This window comes from Macrobrachium nipponense, chromosome 23 (assembly GCF_015104395.2).
Source record: "Macrobrachium nipponense isolate FS-2020 chromosome 23, ASM1510439v2, whole genome shotgun sequence".
Classification (NCBI taxonomy): Eukaryota; Metazoa; Arthropoda; class Malacostraca; order Decapoda; family Palaemonidae; genus Macrobrachium; species Macrobrachium nipponense.
Window position 1 is genome coordinate 80936498 of NC_061090.1, and position 17629 is coordinate 80954126.

Sequence of the window (17629 nt, forward strand, 5' to 3'; positions counted from 1 at the left end):
CTAACGCCAGAAAACTGGCAATTTATGGCGCCATAACAGGCCAAGGTTCAGTTTTCTGTGCCATATGTTGCTGACAATAGAGTTATGGTGCCATCACATACCTAACATAGGCGCCATCAAGTGTCTGTCATGGCCGTAAGTGCCATAAATTGCAGTTTCAATTAATGGCCTTTTCGCTTATCCGCATCCCGCCGAGAACAGGTACCCCCCACCCCCAAAATAACGGGAACCGCTTGTATTATTCATAAACTGTCTATACCTTAATCCTATCAGCGCTAAGAACCTCATACTAGGTGTTGATGACACGAGAAGTTGCATACGTGGTGAAGATTAACATTTAACAAAATGATCTTTTGGCTAATGCATTATATGAGGCTATGAGCATTCATGACAATGGGGTAGGTGATACGGGACAAAACCACACCGTCCAATAACTGAACCGGTTCCCTAGCAGAGGACTCTTCCAACTGCTGCAGGGCAGTCCTATCAATTCAGTCAAACCTTTACTAACCAAAATAAGCTTTATATCCTTTTCTACATTCTCAATACAGTGGACTTCCCCATATTTGTGTTCTCAGCATTCAAGGACTCAAGTATTCATGCATTTCTCTATGGGCCACACCTACCCATTATTCTTGGGAAAATCATGTATTCGCAGTATTTTTCTATGAGAAGTACAGTGGGCGCCCTGTATTCGTGGGGGCTGCGTACCAGACCCCCCCTTGAATAGTTAGAACCCGTGAATGTTTGGAACCCCTATAAAAATGCTAAAAACAGCCTAGTTTGTTAGTTAAAACTCAAGAAAAACCCACTACAACTTTTCAAATTTGGTTTTTTTAATAGTTTTATAACAAAAAGTGCATTTTATAATGACTGATTAAAAAAACCAGGAATTTGTGGATATTTCTCATAGAAAAATACCGCGAATGTGCAATTTTCCGCGAATAACACAGGGAAATGTTCCCGAGAGAAGTCCACGAATGTGGAGAACGCGAATACGGGGGGTCCACTGTATCCACAAATTCCTGTGTTTTTTTCTCTCAATTTCATCATAAAATGCAACTTTTGTGATGAAACTATTTAAAAAAACCAGTTATAAACATTTTTAGTGGGTTTTTCTTGAGTTTCAACTAACAAAATAGGCAGCTATAAGTGTTTTTATAGGAGTTTCAACTATAAGCGGAGTCTAGCTATTCGCATAAGGTGGAGCTAAAGAGAAAGTCTCAGTCCTAACTAGTATATAGCAAATGATAAGCCTGGACCGAGTATGGATAACTATAGATGAAGGGCCTGGAGAAAGGGGGAGAAATGACAAGTGGATAACCTGACCTAATTGCTTTTGTCATCTGTTTGCTTCCCTTCTCTTCCTATAGTAACAAACTTAAGCAGAAAGTCCTTTGAAAATCCCTACTCCATCACATCTTGTCTTAAGATCAAACTTCATAAGTTTGCTGCCAAAAGTAATAACCATTCCTACAGAACCTAACGTTAAGATCTTAGCCTTGATTCCATTGGAGAAACTCTAAGAAAAATAAATGTAAAAAATAAATGTAAAGTATGTACAGGTAATGTTAAAGTTACGAAAATTTGTCTTATGGTAATCCGATTTTACAATGGGGTTAGCAATTAATAATGATACAACAATATTTTGAAAATATTTTTAAATTTTGCTCGCAAAGGGCGCAAGCAACAGCATACAATCAGGGAGCAAGAGAGACCAAATTACTTTAGCATAACTTTATCCCATCTTCTAGTTAAATAAGTTCAAAATCAGCAAAAGAGAATGATGAAAGTATTGTTTTAATGTCATGCTCGTTATATAAAAATGTATAGCCATGAACAACAGAACAGATAAAATTTTTTTGCTAATTAGTACAACCAAACTGGATAACAACATCCATTTGGCTTGTATTTCAACCAATGTAAAATAGTAAACAATTACAGTAATACTTTGGGTTACGAACCGATTAGTATACGAATTTTTTAACTTACGAAGTGACGCCCTCATTCTGGAATACGAATTTCGCTTGGAATACGAATGCGCGAATTTCCATCATGGGAGGCCGCCTGATTTGTTTACATCGGATGAGCGTGGGATCTGCGAACGCATTTTTTTCGGCCAAAACTTAACGCCTGCTTTGTTTACATCGGATGAGCGTGGGATCTGCGAACGCATTTTTTCGGCCAAAACTTAACGAGGGTCACGTGACTTCCTCCTCCGCATCCCTTGACCCTTTTTAAACCATAACTCTTTCAATATCTCGCTGGCGGTGAGATTGAACGCATCTGTCCGTGATACGCTCTCAAATTTGCTTAGTGATTTGCGCACGTGTTGTGTTTCCGTGATAGTGCTTATACATTACTATTACCCAAATACTAAAGACAATGGCTCCCAAGATGACGAAGGCAAGCAGCAAGAAGGAAAGCATAAGAAAGAAGAAGATGATTACAGTCGAAATGAAGAAGGAAATTATCCAAATGCATGATAAAGGCGAGTGCGTGAAAGACATTGCAGCATTCTTCAAGCGGTCGCAATCAACGATCTGCACTATTTTGAAGAAAAAGGAAGAAATTAAAGCCAGTAAAGCATCAAAAGGTGTCACAGTATTGACGAAACAACGGCCTTATATTCTCGACGATGTAGGAAAAATTTGCTCCTAGAAAATATTTTTTCAAAATTGTGAAAGACAACATAGTGTTGCGTAAGCGTAAAATTAGTGATCGTAGTGAACGGTGCTCTCTAGAGAAAGAACCAGAAAGTCTTCCAGAAGTGTTCACGGAGGGAGATTTCCCCCCCCAAGCCCTAACCCTCTCCTCCTCACCCTTCCCCTCCTCCCGTCTCCGTCAAGCCAGCAGCCACACTCGCCAAAGGTAAAGTTCAGGTTTTACTGTGCATGCATATTAAATCTAGTGTTTATATTTAATTTCATTCTTCAATTTTATAATTTTATGTAATTCCTACACGAATTTTCAACCTTAGTGAACAAAAATAAATGGAAAAATATGAATTGAAATGGTTATTCATGGTCGGGTGGAACGCATTATTTGCTTTTTATAACATTCTTATGGGAAAATCCATTTGGGTTACGAATTTTTTAGGTTACGAAGCAGGTTCTGGAACGGATTAAATTCGTAACCCAAGGTATTACTGTACTGTAATTATGTTATAAATGACATTATATAGAATAGGACTGATATATTTTTATGTAATAAATTTAATAGCTATAGATCAAACATCAGCAAGGAAATACATATTAGTACCTCGTTCTTCTAACTTAATCTGTTACAGAAGGCTGTTCGGAGTATGATTTGTTTGAAATATGAAGCAAATTTCCCCGTAAGAAATAAAGGGAATCAGGATAATTTATTCCAGCCAACCCAAAAAGTCCCCCTTTTCACATTTTTTCTATTATCAATTTGTTCAAAAGTTAAATTAAGAGTGTAAAGTAATGAAACAGTAGGTTATATGAAGTAAAATGTTCAACATTTTATTTTTTCTGTGTACGATTTACTAACTGTTTGATAAAAAAAAAGTTGGATGAGCTTTTAAAATTGCTGACAACTATACATCTAAGTTGAAAACAAACTGTCATTGTAATTATACAAGTTACCTCACTGAGGTCTCCAAGATTACAGTTTAACAAATCCATTTATTATGTCTTCAAACTTTCATAAGGACCAGTTGGAGAGGGGACTAGTTTATGTGGAAATAGTGGGTTAATCACCCCTCAGGGGTCCCAGAAAATCTTATATGGAAATCAGATGGGATATGAAAAGAGCAGAAACCATTTCATGTCTAATCTTACAAAGGAAAAGCCTCACACGAACCTTCTGTTAATGCCAATGTTGACAATTGCACATCATCTTCAACATACCTATTTTTATATATTCGATGAAGAAGCTCAGCTGGAAAAGGAACATGATGGAACTCTTCTACATCCTCGATGGCATTATCATGTGACAGGAGGCCACAATGGTAAAACCAAAGGACCACATTTATATGGAGCATTAGAAGTCCCACTACTTTCACACGGTTTTCGAGTTCCCCAGCACCTGAAACAAAAAAGAAAAAAAATTAGAAAAAAATTAGAATAAATACATTCTTCAAGTTATCATTATGAAATGACCAAAAAAAATCATTTTCTTTCTTACAGAGCTCACCCTAGGAATTTGCTATTTAATTAGAAGAAAATTGCAGCATCAACATTCTACTGTACAACTGAAGCATTACCTTGAAGTGTTATCATGTTCGTTTGGGCACAATCGCGTATAGATGTGATGACTGTTGTCAGACATGTCAGACTGGTTAAATTCTGATGCAATGTATTAATATTTGAAGAACTCATCACTCCCGAGTCTATATCAAACATGGGCATACCTGAAATACAAGATATAAATTGGCTCCATCACACATTATCATTATTATTACAGTTGAACCTCTTAAAACCAGCATTCTATGGTCCAGGAACTCCTGTGATTCAGCTTGATTTTAAATCACCCGCATTAGTTCATTGCGCCGTCACTGTTTACATACAGGGTTAATTTTTTAAGGATGTACTCTATATTCTGGGATTTTCTGTGGTCCAACAATGGCCTGGTCCCAAGGTTTCCTGATTTAAGAGGTTGGACTGTATTATTATTATTTATATTGGATAGATTACAAATTACACAACATGATACCACAATCATTTTAAACTTACACAAACTATCATTAGCAGTTTTCATAGAACAAACACGTGACCATGCCCATTCCAGCAAGGATGGCAATGAACACCCCAAATTTGTAAATCGCCCTTCTGAAAATTCATTAACGCACTGCAACAAAAATGACACCAACTGCTCATCCAGAGCCAATGTAAGAAGTGCTTCACGTTCCAACATCTGAAAATATAAAACAAAATATCAAGCAGCAGTTTTTCACTAAATCATTTCATCAGTCCAATTAGTCAAAGATTTTCTACTATGCAGTTTCAATATAACTGAAGTTTCTAATGTCAAGATGACAAAGTAATTACACAGTACATCACAAAATATTCACATGTATAAACATTTGTAAAGAATGGAATAGTACCCACTAATACAACACTAAACAATCATCTGCACACTCACCATTGATATCCCAGAGCTTGGAGGAGCATCTTGGGATATTAGACCAGCAAACAGACACATGGAATATGCTGCTTCAGGATTAACAATTGCAGATGGCCCACAACTTGTGAGATAATTCAGTGCAGCCTGTTGAGCACTCTGGCACTGATACTCCATTAGGCCTTCATTTGTTAGCACATAACAGTCTGCAAGACCAAATAAAACAAATCTACAACCGCTTCTAAAAGTATGCATCAATAATAAATATACTGTATATATACATTAACATTATCAGAACATCAATATTATCCAGACACAACATGCACTATATTTTTCATAGCATAGCCACTGTTCGTCCTCAAAGGAGTTACACTCTCATGGTCCCCAAGGGGCTCCATACGACAGATCAACCAATTATACATTGATTTCTCTTAAGGTAGTTGGTCTCGACCAGAATAGTGTTTGTTGGCAGAGTGATAGAATACAAAGGACTCAGGACAGGAGGGCCCTATCTACCTGTTCTACAACAATGACATAGGCTCAAATCATACTCATAAAGCTATGACAAGAACGCCATCTGGACACTCTGGACTGTCCACGAGTTCATCACCACCAAGATGTGCTCCGTAATGATGTTCAACTATGTACTTTAACCATGCACTCCAATTATGCTCTAGTCAAGCTAAATACTTAGTTTTAAGATCTATTGAAAAGTTCAAGCTACTCAAAAATTTTAACATGCAGGCTTACTTTAGTTTAACTTGTTTAAGGTGAAAAGTTAGAAACAGACCCCTTAAATAATCATCGATTTATCAGGTTGAATTCCAATTTTTTGCTTGCGCTCCAATGCAAAATATACTCAATATTTTGTGTCAAAATCTGATTATGTCGAGTTCAGATAGTCAAGGACCAGGGTTCTACTGTAACTCCTTTGAGGACTCACTTTGGCTACTAAAGTTAGGTTTCCCCTATGTCAAAACCTTTTTTTAAGTGTAAAACAATCATCGCTAATATATGATTTACTATCTTATTGTAAAGTCTACAAAGTTAAGACAGGAAATTAAAATCTTTCATTTACTCTACAAACGACTCAAGGGACAACAGCACTTGGCACCCAATCTTACTAAACTATTAAAACTGCAGTTAATCTCATAATTTCCAATATAAAATGTAAACTTTTCTACTAAATCTAAAAAAAATTTAAAACTAAAAAAGTATTAATGGATTCTTCTTTTTTCCCAATAACAAGATTTGTCAACAATCCAACAAAAGCACTCCATTACCATATGAAAGAGAGGCAGGATACCAATCACTCTCAGTACATGAACGAGACATGTGGCGCGCCCATGAGGCAGGTTTGGGTGCTGCTCCCAGAACCACTTCCAACAAGCTACCATCTGCACTACAGCCAGGAACACGATCCAACATGTGAAAACTCATGAAAGGGCAGAGGTGGTTTTCTACTAGTTTCAGGCTTGATGGCATCTGGGCCTGTAAAAATGGGTTAAGTATATTGTATTTCTAAGCAATAATATACAAAACTGAGAGAATCACTTAGCCAATTTGTCAGGGGTAAGAAGTCTAACAGAAAGATGTCCACTATAAAAAATATTTCAAGTGATCAAAACTCCTTAGACAGCTCATCCATTTAACATGTTAGATTGGAGCTTCTGAAAAGTTTCCTTAAAAGATGCATCTACTCATCTTTGTAGGCTGTGATTAAGAAAATCATACACAATATGACACTTAATTTTGTACTGCATTTGCTTCAAGTGTGGGCTGATGGATAAGGTGACTTGTTGTGAACTAATAGTAATTGTATGCTAAACAAGCTTGCAAAGTTTTATATAAAGAAAAATACTAGCATACTTCCTTGGTAACTTAAGCACAATTATGAACTGAATTTAAAGTGTCTGAGGCTCAGGTTTACTTTAAATGTCAAGTAAAGAATTACCTGATACCACTGGTTTATATCAAACACTGCCAGGTTGTGAGTGACTTTGATGGAGCCCTCCTCCATCACTTTTCCCAACCATCCAAAGAAGCACAGACTCTGCTCAGGAACTGGCCCAGCTGAAAATTAAGGAGACAAAAATGCAGTAAATGTGAACACAAATAATACAAAAACTACCTACAAACCTCAACAGACCAAAACCACTTACAAAATCTTTATAATCTAAAGGTTTATATAACAATATTTGAACACGTTTAAATAATACAATAGTAAGGGAATATGTAATAAACAAGAACTTACAGTCTTCATCTGGTGTGGCAAGAGCTGATATTCCAGCAGATCCACCCGGGGCAACTGTTGAGTTATGTATAGTCTGTTGAACTGTCATAGCAACAAACACACAACTTGGTAGATTTGGCTGGCCCCTAAGACCTACACCCCCCATGGCAGTAAATTCAAATCTTGGGGAAATAGATGCTAAGCCTTGATACCAGAGGCCATGACCTTCTATCCAAAGTTTATTATCATAATTCATGGCGTACATGGTGCATAATGCAGCAGTGTGATTCTCTTTCTTATTTTTCTCTTTCTTTTCTTGATGCCCATCTGTTAACATACAGAATACAATAACATGATTAAACTACCACTTCACTATTAAAGGTTCAGTACAATAATTTCTAAGATTACACATAAATTGTAAGAAATTAAAAATTCAATATAAAACTTCAGACAATGCAACTCTACCACCAAAATATATTACTATTCTCAACAACTACAGTATTTTAAATACTGAATATAACAAATCAAATTCTTAAAATTGTATTTTCATGGTAAAATTAAGTTTCACATATACTTACCAATTAATTACAGTTATACTTTTCTACTCAATTGGCAGCTAAAATTTGAAGTTTGTAGTAGCGATTTATAGATTTTTTGTGTATGTAACTAACCTGCCCTCTATCTGGGAACAATAAGTTTAACGAAACAGAGAGTCACTTCTTTTGTGCCTTATGTCCATTAGAGGGGAGGAGGGAGGGCTCTGATCTGTAATTACTTAATTTTAGTATGAAAATACCATTTTCATATAACTTAACTTAAAGTAATTACACAGCTGAATCCCACATTGATAGCTGGTGTGGGATAAATGGATATATTCCATTCCAAAAATAATAATAGGAATTAGCAACATAAGTCTGTTAGCACAGATAAAATGCTTGTTGTACCCTTACCAGGAAAGAGAGCTACTGCAGGCAATTACTGCCTTTGGTTGGAGTTCATTTTGACCAGTAGTGACTTAGCAGAATAGCTGTGAGAAGTCTCTACTTTTAAGAGGGGGCTTTGAAATGAAGGTGTCTTCCAAACACCCACAAGGCAACAGAGAAAAGAAATTCCCTTGCCCTTGGGCACAGTACCAAATTTTAAAAAACCAAATACAATTGTTACATACACCAACAACAACAAAATTTAAAAGCCATCACACTACTACCACAGAGTGGTGGGTGAATATTTTCCCAGCCTAATCTTTCCTTTTGGAACACAAATGCACATCTACCCACCTGTTCACATTCTCCGGTCCAAGTATACTCCAGTTTACACCTTTGACCAACACCACAACAAGACTTACGACCCAAAAACTCCTATCAGACAGAGATCTCTCCTACCCACCAAAAAACCCTCACACGTGTCTCCGTCTCCGTTATTGTTTACATTTCACCAGAAGCCACCGCAATCTAGTCTTCCATGATGTCACAACACAACTTAAATACATCAATAGACACCTAAAATCAAGCATACGATTCCCATACATTGAACATCCACCATATTCCGACAATGCAGAAAATAATCACAATAAAAATTAAGTAACTCTGACTAAACTGATATCTAATCACACTTATCTCTTTCTCCCTCCCCTCCGACTGCTTCCTAACCTAGTCCCCTCTAATTTCCTTTATTCTCCAACTCTTCACCCTCTACATAATTTCTAATATTTTCCCCCTGAAACTCCTGCTTTAGTTAACACATTAGCTAATTGATCCTTTCCTTTTATCCATCTCACCTCCTTTATTTCTCCAAATTCTATTGTTTCCCTTATTGCACCAATATCTATTTTCAATCTCTTACTACTTACACCAGTACTCAATTTGATGGCCGTCATTAGTGTTTTACTATCAGTATTAACCAACACTTCTAAAAAATCTCCCTCCTACTACCTCTTCCCACAAATGCTTGAAATATATCAATCCTTCAATAGCCTCTGCAACACTCAGAGCTTCTGTTTCAATGGTGGATTTTGCCACTCCTGGATTTCTTGGACTTCCACCAGATGGGACTTCTCTTCTTACCATCTGACAAGGATATAATATAACCCAGTTGAGAATGGCCATGTTCTATATTCCCAAATGAAGTGTCTACATAGGCTTCGCAATAAATCTTTTCTTCTTCCATCTCACTTACTGTAACTTCACCCATCATGTTCTTAGTTTTTCTCACAATTTTAATTAGCTTCTTCAGTCGTTCCTTCTTTAAATGCTATACTTAATTCACTAACAACGTATGATATTTCTAGCATGGTTTGTAGCAATACCCAATTCAACTTTCCTACCACTGATCTATACTAAGTTAACTCCTTTGGTTCTAACACTCTATTACCCATATATCTTCTACCTTCTGGTTCTCTTATAGAATTTATATACTGCCACTGATTAAGACAAAATCTACAAGACCTAACCTCCTCCTGCTCTAATACTACTCCTACTTGTTCTCCTACTTGCAATTTCCCTTTCAATTTCCAGGTCCATTAGTAACTTTTTTATTTCCTCTTTCCCTTTCTCTATTAACCAATCACTCCACTGTGCTTCTTCTGTTAGCTTCAGTATTTTATCTCCACTTCCATGCCCAAACTGTAAATGTAATTTCTTCATAGTGCTCCTAATTTCCCTTAGACACTTTCCCTTCCAACCCTCCATAATAATTCTTCTACCTTCCTCCTCCTATTGGTATTCTTAAATGACCCTGTTTGTCATCTCTTAACATTACATTCATTCCCCCCTCAATTTTCTTTCATATTTATGGTAATACCCATTTTGCTCATGGTTTGCTTACCTATTAACCATGGTATATCACCCTGCAGAATTTCTGTCTTCAAATAAAACTATTTTTAATAACACTGGTATTTCCATTACTCCTTTTGACTTATAAGATGTCTCGCCAAAATTAAACACCTTATTAGACTCTTAGTATCCTTCATTCTCATCAACTCTTCCCGACTCAAACCAATGACAATGCATGCTAGTCACCATTCCCCACAAACTGTCGATTTATATCCTGTGACTAAAATTGCATCAACCACTTCCCACAACTCTTCCTCTATTTTATTAACTTCTCCTACATAAACTTCTTCTTCTGGCCCATTTTCTGTTTTCTGCTTATTTTCTTCTTCTTTTGTTTCTGTTTTCTTCCTATTATGAAAATTCTGAGGACAATCCCTAGCCCAATGACATTCTGAGCTGCATATTGTACATAATGTTACTTTCCCTTCTTTGTTTACACAGGATTTCTTCCACCCCTACCTCTGCTCCATTTTCCCCTCTATCTCTGGTTTTCTCTCCCTCTCCCAGAACTCGCATTCCCTTCTGACCCCCAACCATTCTCATTCCTCTATATTCCCTGATACCTCAAATAGCCTTTCTCGCTCCTCTATATTACCTAATACCTCAAATAGTCTTTTCATTATTTGCGGCCCTGTTTCGTATTCTAACTTTCCTTGATCACAAGCTGCTAATACCATTTGTTTTTTATTTTCCGTGAGATTTGCTTGTTCAAATATGTGAAAACCCTGGACTTCTCCTTCAAGCATGCTTTTCCCCATTGCTCTGTCACACTGATACTGCCTTTTCACTCCTAATTAAAAAGTCCCTCATCTTTTCACTCGGTTCTCTTCTCATTTGAATATAGTTTTTTATTCTACAGTAATTTCCCATTAGCCTGTCTTTTAGATAGGCTTAACCTACCTTTGGACCACTGTACCCTTAAGTTCATCTCTATCTATTCCTTTTGCTACTTCTTGGGCTTTCCCTTTTAAGCTCATTCTTATCTCTATCACTGGGTATTTTGTATCTTCTCCAAACAACAACAGCCAATCTTCAACTTGACCTCTCCATCCTTTGTACTCTTCTTGTATCTCACTAAATCTTGGACATTCCCTTCTCCATCTAATCTCCCTTTGTTCACTGTCTGATCCAACCATCTTTGATCAACCAGGTTCTGCTACCACTTTGAATATTTTCCTAGCCTAATCTTTCCTTTTGTAACACAAATTTATAATCTACCCACCTGTTCATGTTCTACGGTCCCAGTATACTCCAGTTTACACCTTTGGCCAACATCACAACAAGACTTACAACCCAAAAAACTCCTATCAGACAGAGAGCTCTCCTACCCACTAAATAACCCTCGCACATGCCTCCTTCTTCTGTTATTGTTTACATTCCACCCAACGCCGCCGCCATCTTGTCTTCTATGACGTCACATCCTATGACTTCACAACACAACTTAAATACATCAATAGACACCTAAAATCAACCATATGTTTCCTATACATTGAACATCCACCATATTTCAACAATGCAGAAAATAACAATCACAATAAAAATGAAAAAACTCTGACTATACTGATATATAATCAGTGGGCACTCTGGGTACAAGTAACCCAAAGGCTCCCAAAAGAGACTCAACACCATGCCAGCCACCAGTAAAAGACCTAAGGTACTACAATTTTCAAAAGCAGTTTCTATTACCTTCAAGTAATCCAAGGCAAAAATGGAGTTGCATTTCCAGTATGCTGACTGGAGGATTGTCGAGAGCGACAAATTAATCCTAAATGCATACAAAGTGGCGGCAGCCCTGATTTCGTGTGCTCTCACCTTGAAAGTGGGCAGGACGTCTTCTTGTACTTGCAAGTGTGCCCTCTATAATATGAATTCTGAGAAAGAATGACAATGCATTCTTGGACATGGATTTTGAGGGATTGCTCAGAGCACCAGAGGTTACTGGCCGAACGAACCCTGGATCCTCTTATTCCTATCTAAGTAGCAAAGCAGCCTTTCCTCCTCCTCTGGTCCTAAAATGTCCATCAGATTTTCAACAGAGAATTATTGTGACCAGGGATTAGACGTTGATTCGTTCTTCGCTAGTAAACAAAGCAAGATGGTGCAGAGAGCAACTCCCCAAGCAAAACTGATGCATTTGTCAATGGCCTGTAGCTTGCTTACCCGCTTAGCAGTGGCTAAAGCTACTAGAAAAAGTTTTCTTTGTTAAGTTCCTAAGTGAGATGGAATGGAGAGGCCGGGGCTGTCAACCATTTTAGTACCACATCTAAATTCCATGATACGGAGTCGTCTCTTACCTGTTTAGTAGTCTCAAAAGACTTAATAAGGTCACTCGGTCTTGATTAAAGGCCAAGTCCAGTCCTGTATGCTTGAAAACAGATCCCAACATAGACCTGTAGCCCCTAACAGTTAATGATAAGAGCCTCTGTGTGGTCCTTAGAAAAAAGAAGTCCGCTATTTGAACTACATATAGTAGTTTTAGCGGACGTGATGTTATTGCTGCTACACCACCTGTGGAAGACAGCCCACATGGCCTGGTAGACTCGGCTGGTAGACTGCCATTTACACCTAGCAATAGCTTCTGAAGCTTGCTTTGAAAATCCCTTTGCTCTGACAAGTCTCCAGACAGTCTGAAGATGAGGCTCTTTGAGAAGATGTGGACTTTGAGGCAGAAGTCTTAGATAGTCCATGAAAAGTTTTAGAAGGTCCAGGTACTATTCCTTGAGAGGCCAAAATGGGGCTGACAGGGTCATTGATACATTGCAATGAGATTGGAACTTGTTGAGAACCAGAACCCCCATCACCATGTTAAATGGGGGGAAGGCCATAGTCCAAGTTCGACCAGTTTACCAGCAAAGTATCTGTTGCCCATGCCTGAGGATCCGGAACTGCTGAACAAATTAGACGAAGATAGTAATTTCTCGACGTGGCGAACAGGTTCACTGTCAGCCTGCCCCACAAACTCCAAAGGCTGTTGCAGACAACCAGATTCTGAGTCAATTTGGTCAAAGACATTCTTCTTCCCCTGGATGAATCTGGTGGTAGTTCTGACCTGATTCTGGTCAGCCCAAATGAGCAGCTGCTTTGCTGCCTCGCAAAGGGAGAACGAGTGGGTTCCGCCCCGCTTCCTGAAGTAGGAGAGCGCCATGGTTTTATCAGAATGTACCACTAAGACTCTGTCTGTGACTTCTAAAAAGTACTTTAGGCCCAAATGAATGGCCAACAGCTCTTTGACATTTATATGTAGCCTTCATTGCTCAGGAGACCATGTACTGGAAGCCTCCAGGTTGCTCAGGGTTGCCCAAAAGGGCTCCACAACCTTGGTCTGCAGCATCTGCATAAAAGGAATGGTCGGGGCTCGCAAGCTGTAAGACTTTCCCTCTAAAAGCCTGTCCCTGGACGTCCACCACCAGAGGTCCTCCGTTATTTCTGTCGTAATCAGGAACATTACTGTGTCCAGCTGTTCCTTTCTTTCCAATTTACTCATAAAAAAACTGAATGCGCCTCATGTGAAGTCTTCCTAACTTCACAAACTGGTCAATGGATGAGAGGTCCCTGCATACTTATCCATCGATTTGCTGAGCAAAATGGGAGTGAAAGATGATCCTGAATCAACTGAGGCAGGACTTATCATTTTGGGTGACAGAAAAACCAGAAAACTCAATGAAACAGAACCAGATATAAAGAATTACAATCTACAGTAATCCAAACTAAACTGAGCTTAAAGGCTACCAAACCATCAGTATATCACCAAATCCTTGGAAAAAGCAATGACAAACTTCAAACAAAGACAACCAAACATTCAAAGTTGCAGAAAAGCTTTGACTTTCTCTGTTTTGTTGTTTGTTGTACCTATTGTTCCCTCACAGAGGGCAGGGTAGTTGAATACACAAAAAATAAAATCCTTGAATCGCACCACAAACTTTAGCTACCGCACAAGTAGAGAAGTATACGTAGCTGTGTAATTACTTGGCAAGTTTCTTTCATGAAAACAAATTATTTGTGTAATTTGGCAATCAAAACAATGAATGATAAAAAGTAACATACAGGAAAGAAAATCTTTGTCTGGGATTTGACTAAAACTTAGAAGTCAATTTAAAAAAGAAATCAGACAGTGACACCAATGATGTCAAAAGTTTCAATTGACAGCAATCTCTACATTTTATCATCCTGTATAACACAACCTTATGACAAATTATATGGCATACAAATTTGAAACAGATCCGCATTTTGTTAAGGAATCCGTCATTCTGCTAATTGATTTTTAAACTACAGACCTGTAATATTCCAACTCCTACAGAGCCACAAGTATACAAAGTTTTTGGGATCATTTTCTGGCTCCTGACAGGCAAAGGAATGCACTGGAGGGACATTATCTTCATATGGACTTGTACAACTGAAAAGAAAAACCCACAATTACAGCACTGCTGAGAATAAAGGACCTAGTGATGCCCTCTCCTCACAATTGAAACATTTTGTCAATCCTAACAAGACCAAATACCTTTGGGGTTGAATCATACGTATCAAATAAATTATTGCTTACTAAAATTAAATATGAACTCTAATCCCACATACAATATCTTTCACTATTAATCAGTAATTTTGTGATACATATCAAGTTTCACACTTAACAAAAGTAAACACTTGTGAAAGACACTGGTCCTAAATCCAGCCCAGTCATGCCTTAATTCTATGCATATCATGTAATGAAGGGTTCCTTTCATCTACATGTTTCTCAAAAGTGGTAAAGGCACTACAGGAATAATTTATCAGTATTGCAACGTATTTCTCATAAGTATGATGCACATTGTTAATCAAAACAATGCACTGTTATTAAATTTTTAAAAAATCTTCCATCTTCATAAAAAGATACTCTTATTAAATTGTAAATACACACACAAAGGAACTATTATTAAAAATAATCTACCATAATACTTCAAAAATAAGGACAACTTACTCAATTGTTAAAGTTGAAAGGTTGATGATCTGAAAAGCACCAAAATTATAGCCAACTACAAGAGAAGCCAACTGAGGAATGAACTTAACAGCAGTAATGGTAACAAGATGACTGGATGTCTCAAACAAAATGCTATCATCGGGTCCAATAAGTTGAAATCGACCACCATGACTCATGCCATCTAAGAAACAAAAGGAGAAGAGAAAATAATTATTAAAATGCCAGCAAAAATTAATTTCTCCAATGTTTCTCAACACAGATGCAAAAGTTAAAATACAAAAAAAAGGTACACAACTTTAAAAAATAGCTTGAATATTCCATGTAAATTAATTAATATTAGAAATTAAAGTAAAAAGTTTATGAAATATGACAAATTTTAACTAATTTGTATTTTTCATAACTTACAAACCTAAGGTCTTAACATTAGGATAAATACTCAGCACCAGCTGGAAACAGGTAGTTTAAAATAATTGTGTACGCAAGGGACTATTGGCATCTGTGCTTGGTCACGCGACATGTGGAGCCACCCACATACCCCTCATTAACTCATGACCCCGTTAGTAATTTTCTTACCGCCTTTAAGTGAGGACGTGCTTTGCTACGTTCTTTTAAAGCCGGTTTAGTTTGCCCCCTGTTGTTTTCAATTTGTTGTTTGGAATTCCCGGGTATGTGAACATGAAGCCTTCTCATGCTGAGAGACTTCCTGGATATAACAAGAAGATGATAAACGGCCTGTTATTTTCTTCGACGGTTTCGACGTCGAAGTACTCATCGTGTAGTAAGTCGTACGTGAAGAAACTCTTAAGGTACGGTTAATTCGTTACTGTGCTTTGGAATATCGCATATTCATATGGATTGCCTGTAATCCAAAGCTTAGATAACAAAATGGAAGTAACAGTTGTACTCCATTTAACATGGAAGGGGGTCTGAGGGCACACTGCAACCTACAGCCAACCAAGGAGCAGGTGATCTCCAAACAATTATTTGTGAAACAATAGAGTCTACAATTATTCAAACCTTACATGTGAAGTAGTTATACACATGGGTTTCAACAACAAAGCATTAACTTAATTTAATAACAATTTCTAACCAAACCTATGCTACTTCACCAAAAATTTAATCTTTTTATATTTTCTTTATAAACAATTTGCAAAATACTATTATTATTATTATTTTATTAAAAGTAATGGCTACTTCAGCAGAGCTACACTTGTAGAGATTCTTCTCTATTTTGCGAATAGCGGCTTTTTCCGTGCTACTTAAACAGGCTAGTAGAGCGCCTATAGAGGTCATGGTCAAATATAGGGTCAAAATAGGTGTATATATTTGAATTTTACAGATAAACTATGATACCATAGTCATCAAAGTCATTAACGATTTTCTCTCTCTCTCTCTCTTTCTTAAAGCGAGCTTTCGTCTGGAGCTGCCAGACAACCTCGGGCTGGGAAGCTGAGGGTGGACTGATCTTGGCGCGGTGTCCTTCCTCCTTATGTATGTGGTTGACAGCAGGGGGTCTGCCGCATGCTTGTCTCCTATTGGCTGGTGGCGGTGAGTCTTCGTTTTCATTGGTTGCCTGAGCCAGGTCTCAAGCCACTTTCTTCGAGTGTTGGTTGCATTCCAGCATATCCTGCAGCCGACTGGACCTCCTGAGCGGCACTGTAATGTTGATGGGCGCTGCACTATGCTGTGGGACGTCACGGCTAATTTGATTTCCATCGGCTGCAGGAGTACCTCGTTCTAGGGCGTTGTCTTCCGTGGAGTTGTCGTGATCGGTGGTGTCATTGTTGATGGCGGGTCTTCTCATACTCGTAGGGAGAAGAAATTCTTCCTGCGTCGTATTCAGTGTAGGTTCTATTTGCTGGATGAGGAGTGCCTCCAGCAGGCGCAACCGACGGGCATCAGGGGCCTTCCCGATGATTTTCATGTTCTTTATGATGACATCCCGGGAGATGGCCTCCTGATGTTTTATGCGGGCATGATTCTTGATAGCCCCCTCTTGGACGTGGCACGTGAGTTTCTTCGACAGTCACATGGTAGTCATACCTACGTAGGCGCCGCTGCATTCGCGGACTGGGCATGTATATTGGTACACTACATGCATCTGCTTCAGGGGTTCTCGTACCTGTGGAGAGGGGTTATTTTTCATAAGGTCGCACGTCCTCCAATTCTGGTAATATATGATTAAGTCGATATTCTTGGTGTCGTCAGTCGGGGACATATTCTCAGAAGGGTCAGCGACCAAGGGCATTGTTAGGGGCGTGTTACTCCCCAGACGGAGCCTTGAGCGCCTTTCTCCGGTAACACCTTCTCCTGCCAAACTTTCCCCACAGCTCCGGAGACCAGTCACAACACTACAAAAGTACTAGATCTAGAGCACTCATGCCCTCGGTTATAAGAGCAAAAGGGTGTGAGAATCAATATCAACCAATGTGTGTGTGTGTTTCCTTAGGCATCTATGATTCGTGGGTTTGCATATTTTTTATATAATAATCACACACAAATATACACACACAATTTATCCAC

At 38.2% G+C, this 17629-nt stretch overlaps 1 protein-coding gene across 7 annotated transcripts in view; it reads right to left on the reverse strand.

Annotated features, from left to right (window-relative positions):
* Nucleotides 1–17629, reverse strand: part of LOC135202024 (protein ELYS-like) — a 241020-nt gene that overhangs the window by 169677 nt on the left and 53714 nt on the right. For all 7 annotated transcript variants that reach the window (XM_064231315.1, XM_064231323.1, XM_064231317.1 and 4 more), the window contains exons 6-14: nt 15107–15287; nt 14427–14545; nt 7343–7648; nt 7043–7161; nt 6372–6579; nt 5110–5294; nt 4701–4881; nt 4232–4378; nt 3876–4053 (exon numbers count right to left, since the gene is read on the reverse strand). In XM_064231315.1, the coding sequence (XP_064087385.1) occupies nt 3876–4053; nt 4232–4378; nt 4701–4881; nt 5110–5294; nt 6372–6579; nt 7043–7161; nt 7343–7648; nt 14427–14545; nt 15107–15287 (1624 nt within the window). The remainder of the gene's footprint in view (nt 1–3875; nt 4054–4231; nt 4379–4700; nt 4882–5109; nt 5295–6371; nt 6580–7042; nt 7162–7342; nt 7649–14426; nt 14546–15106; nt 15288–17629) is intronic.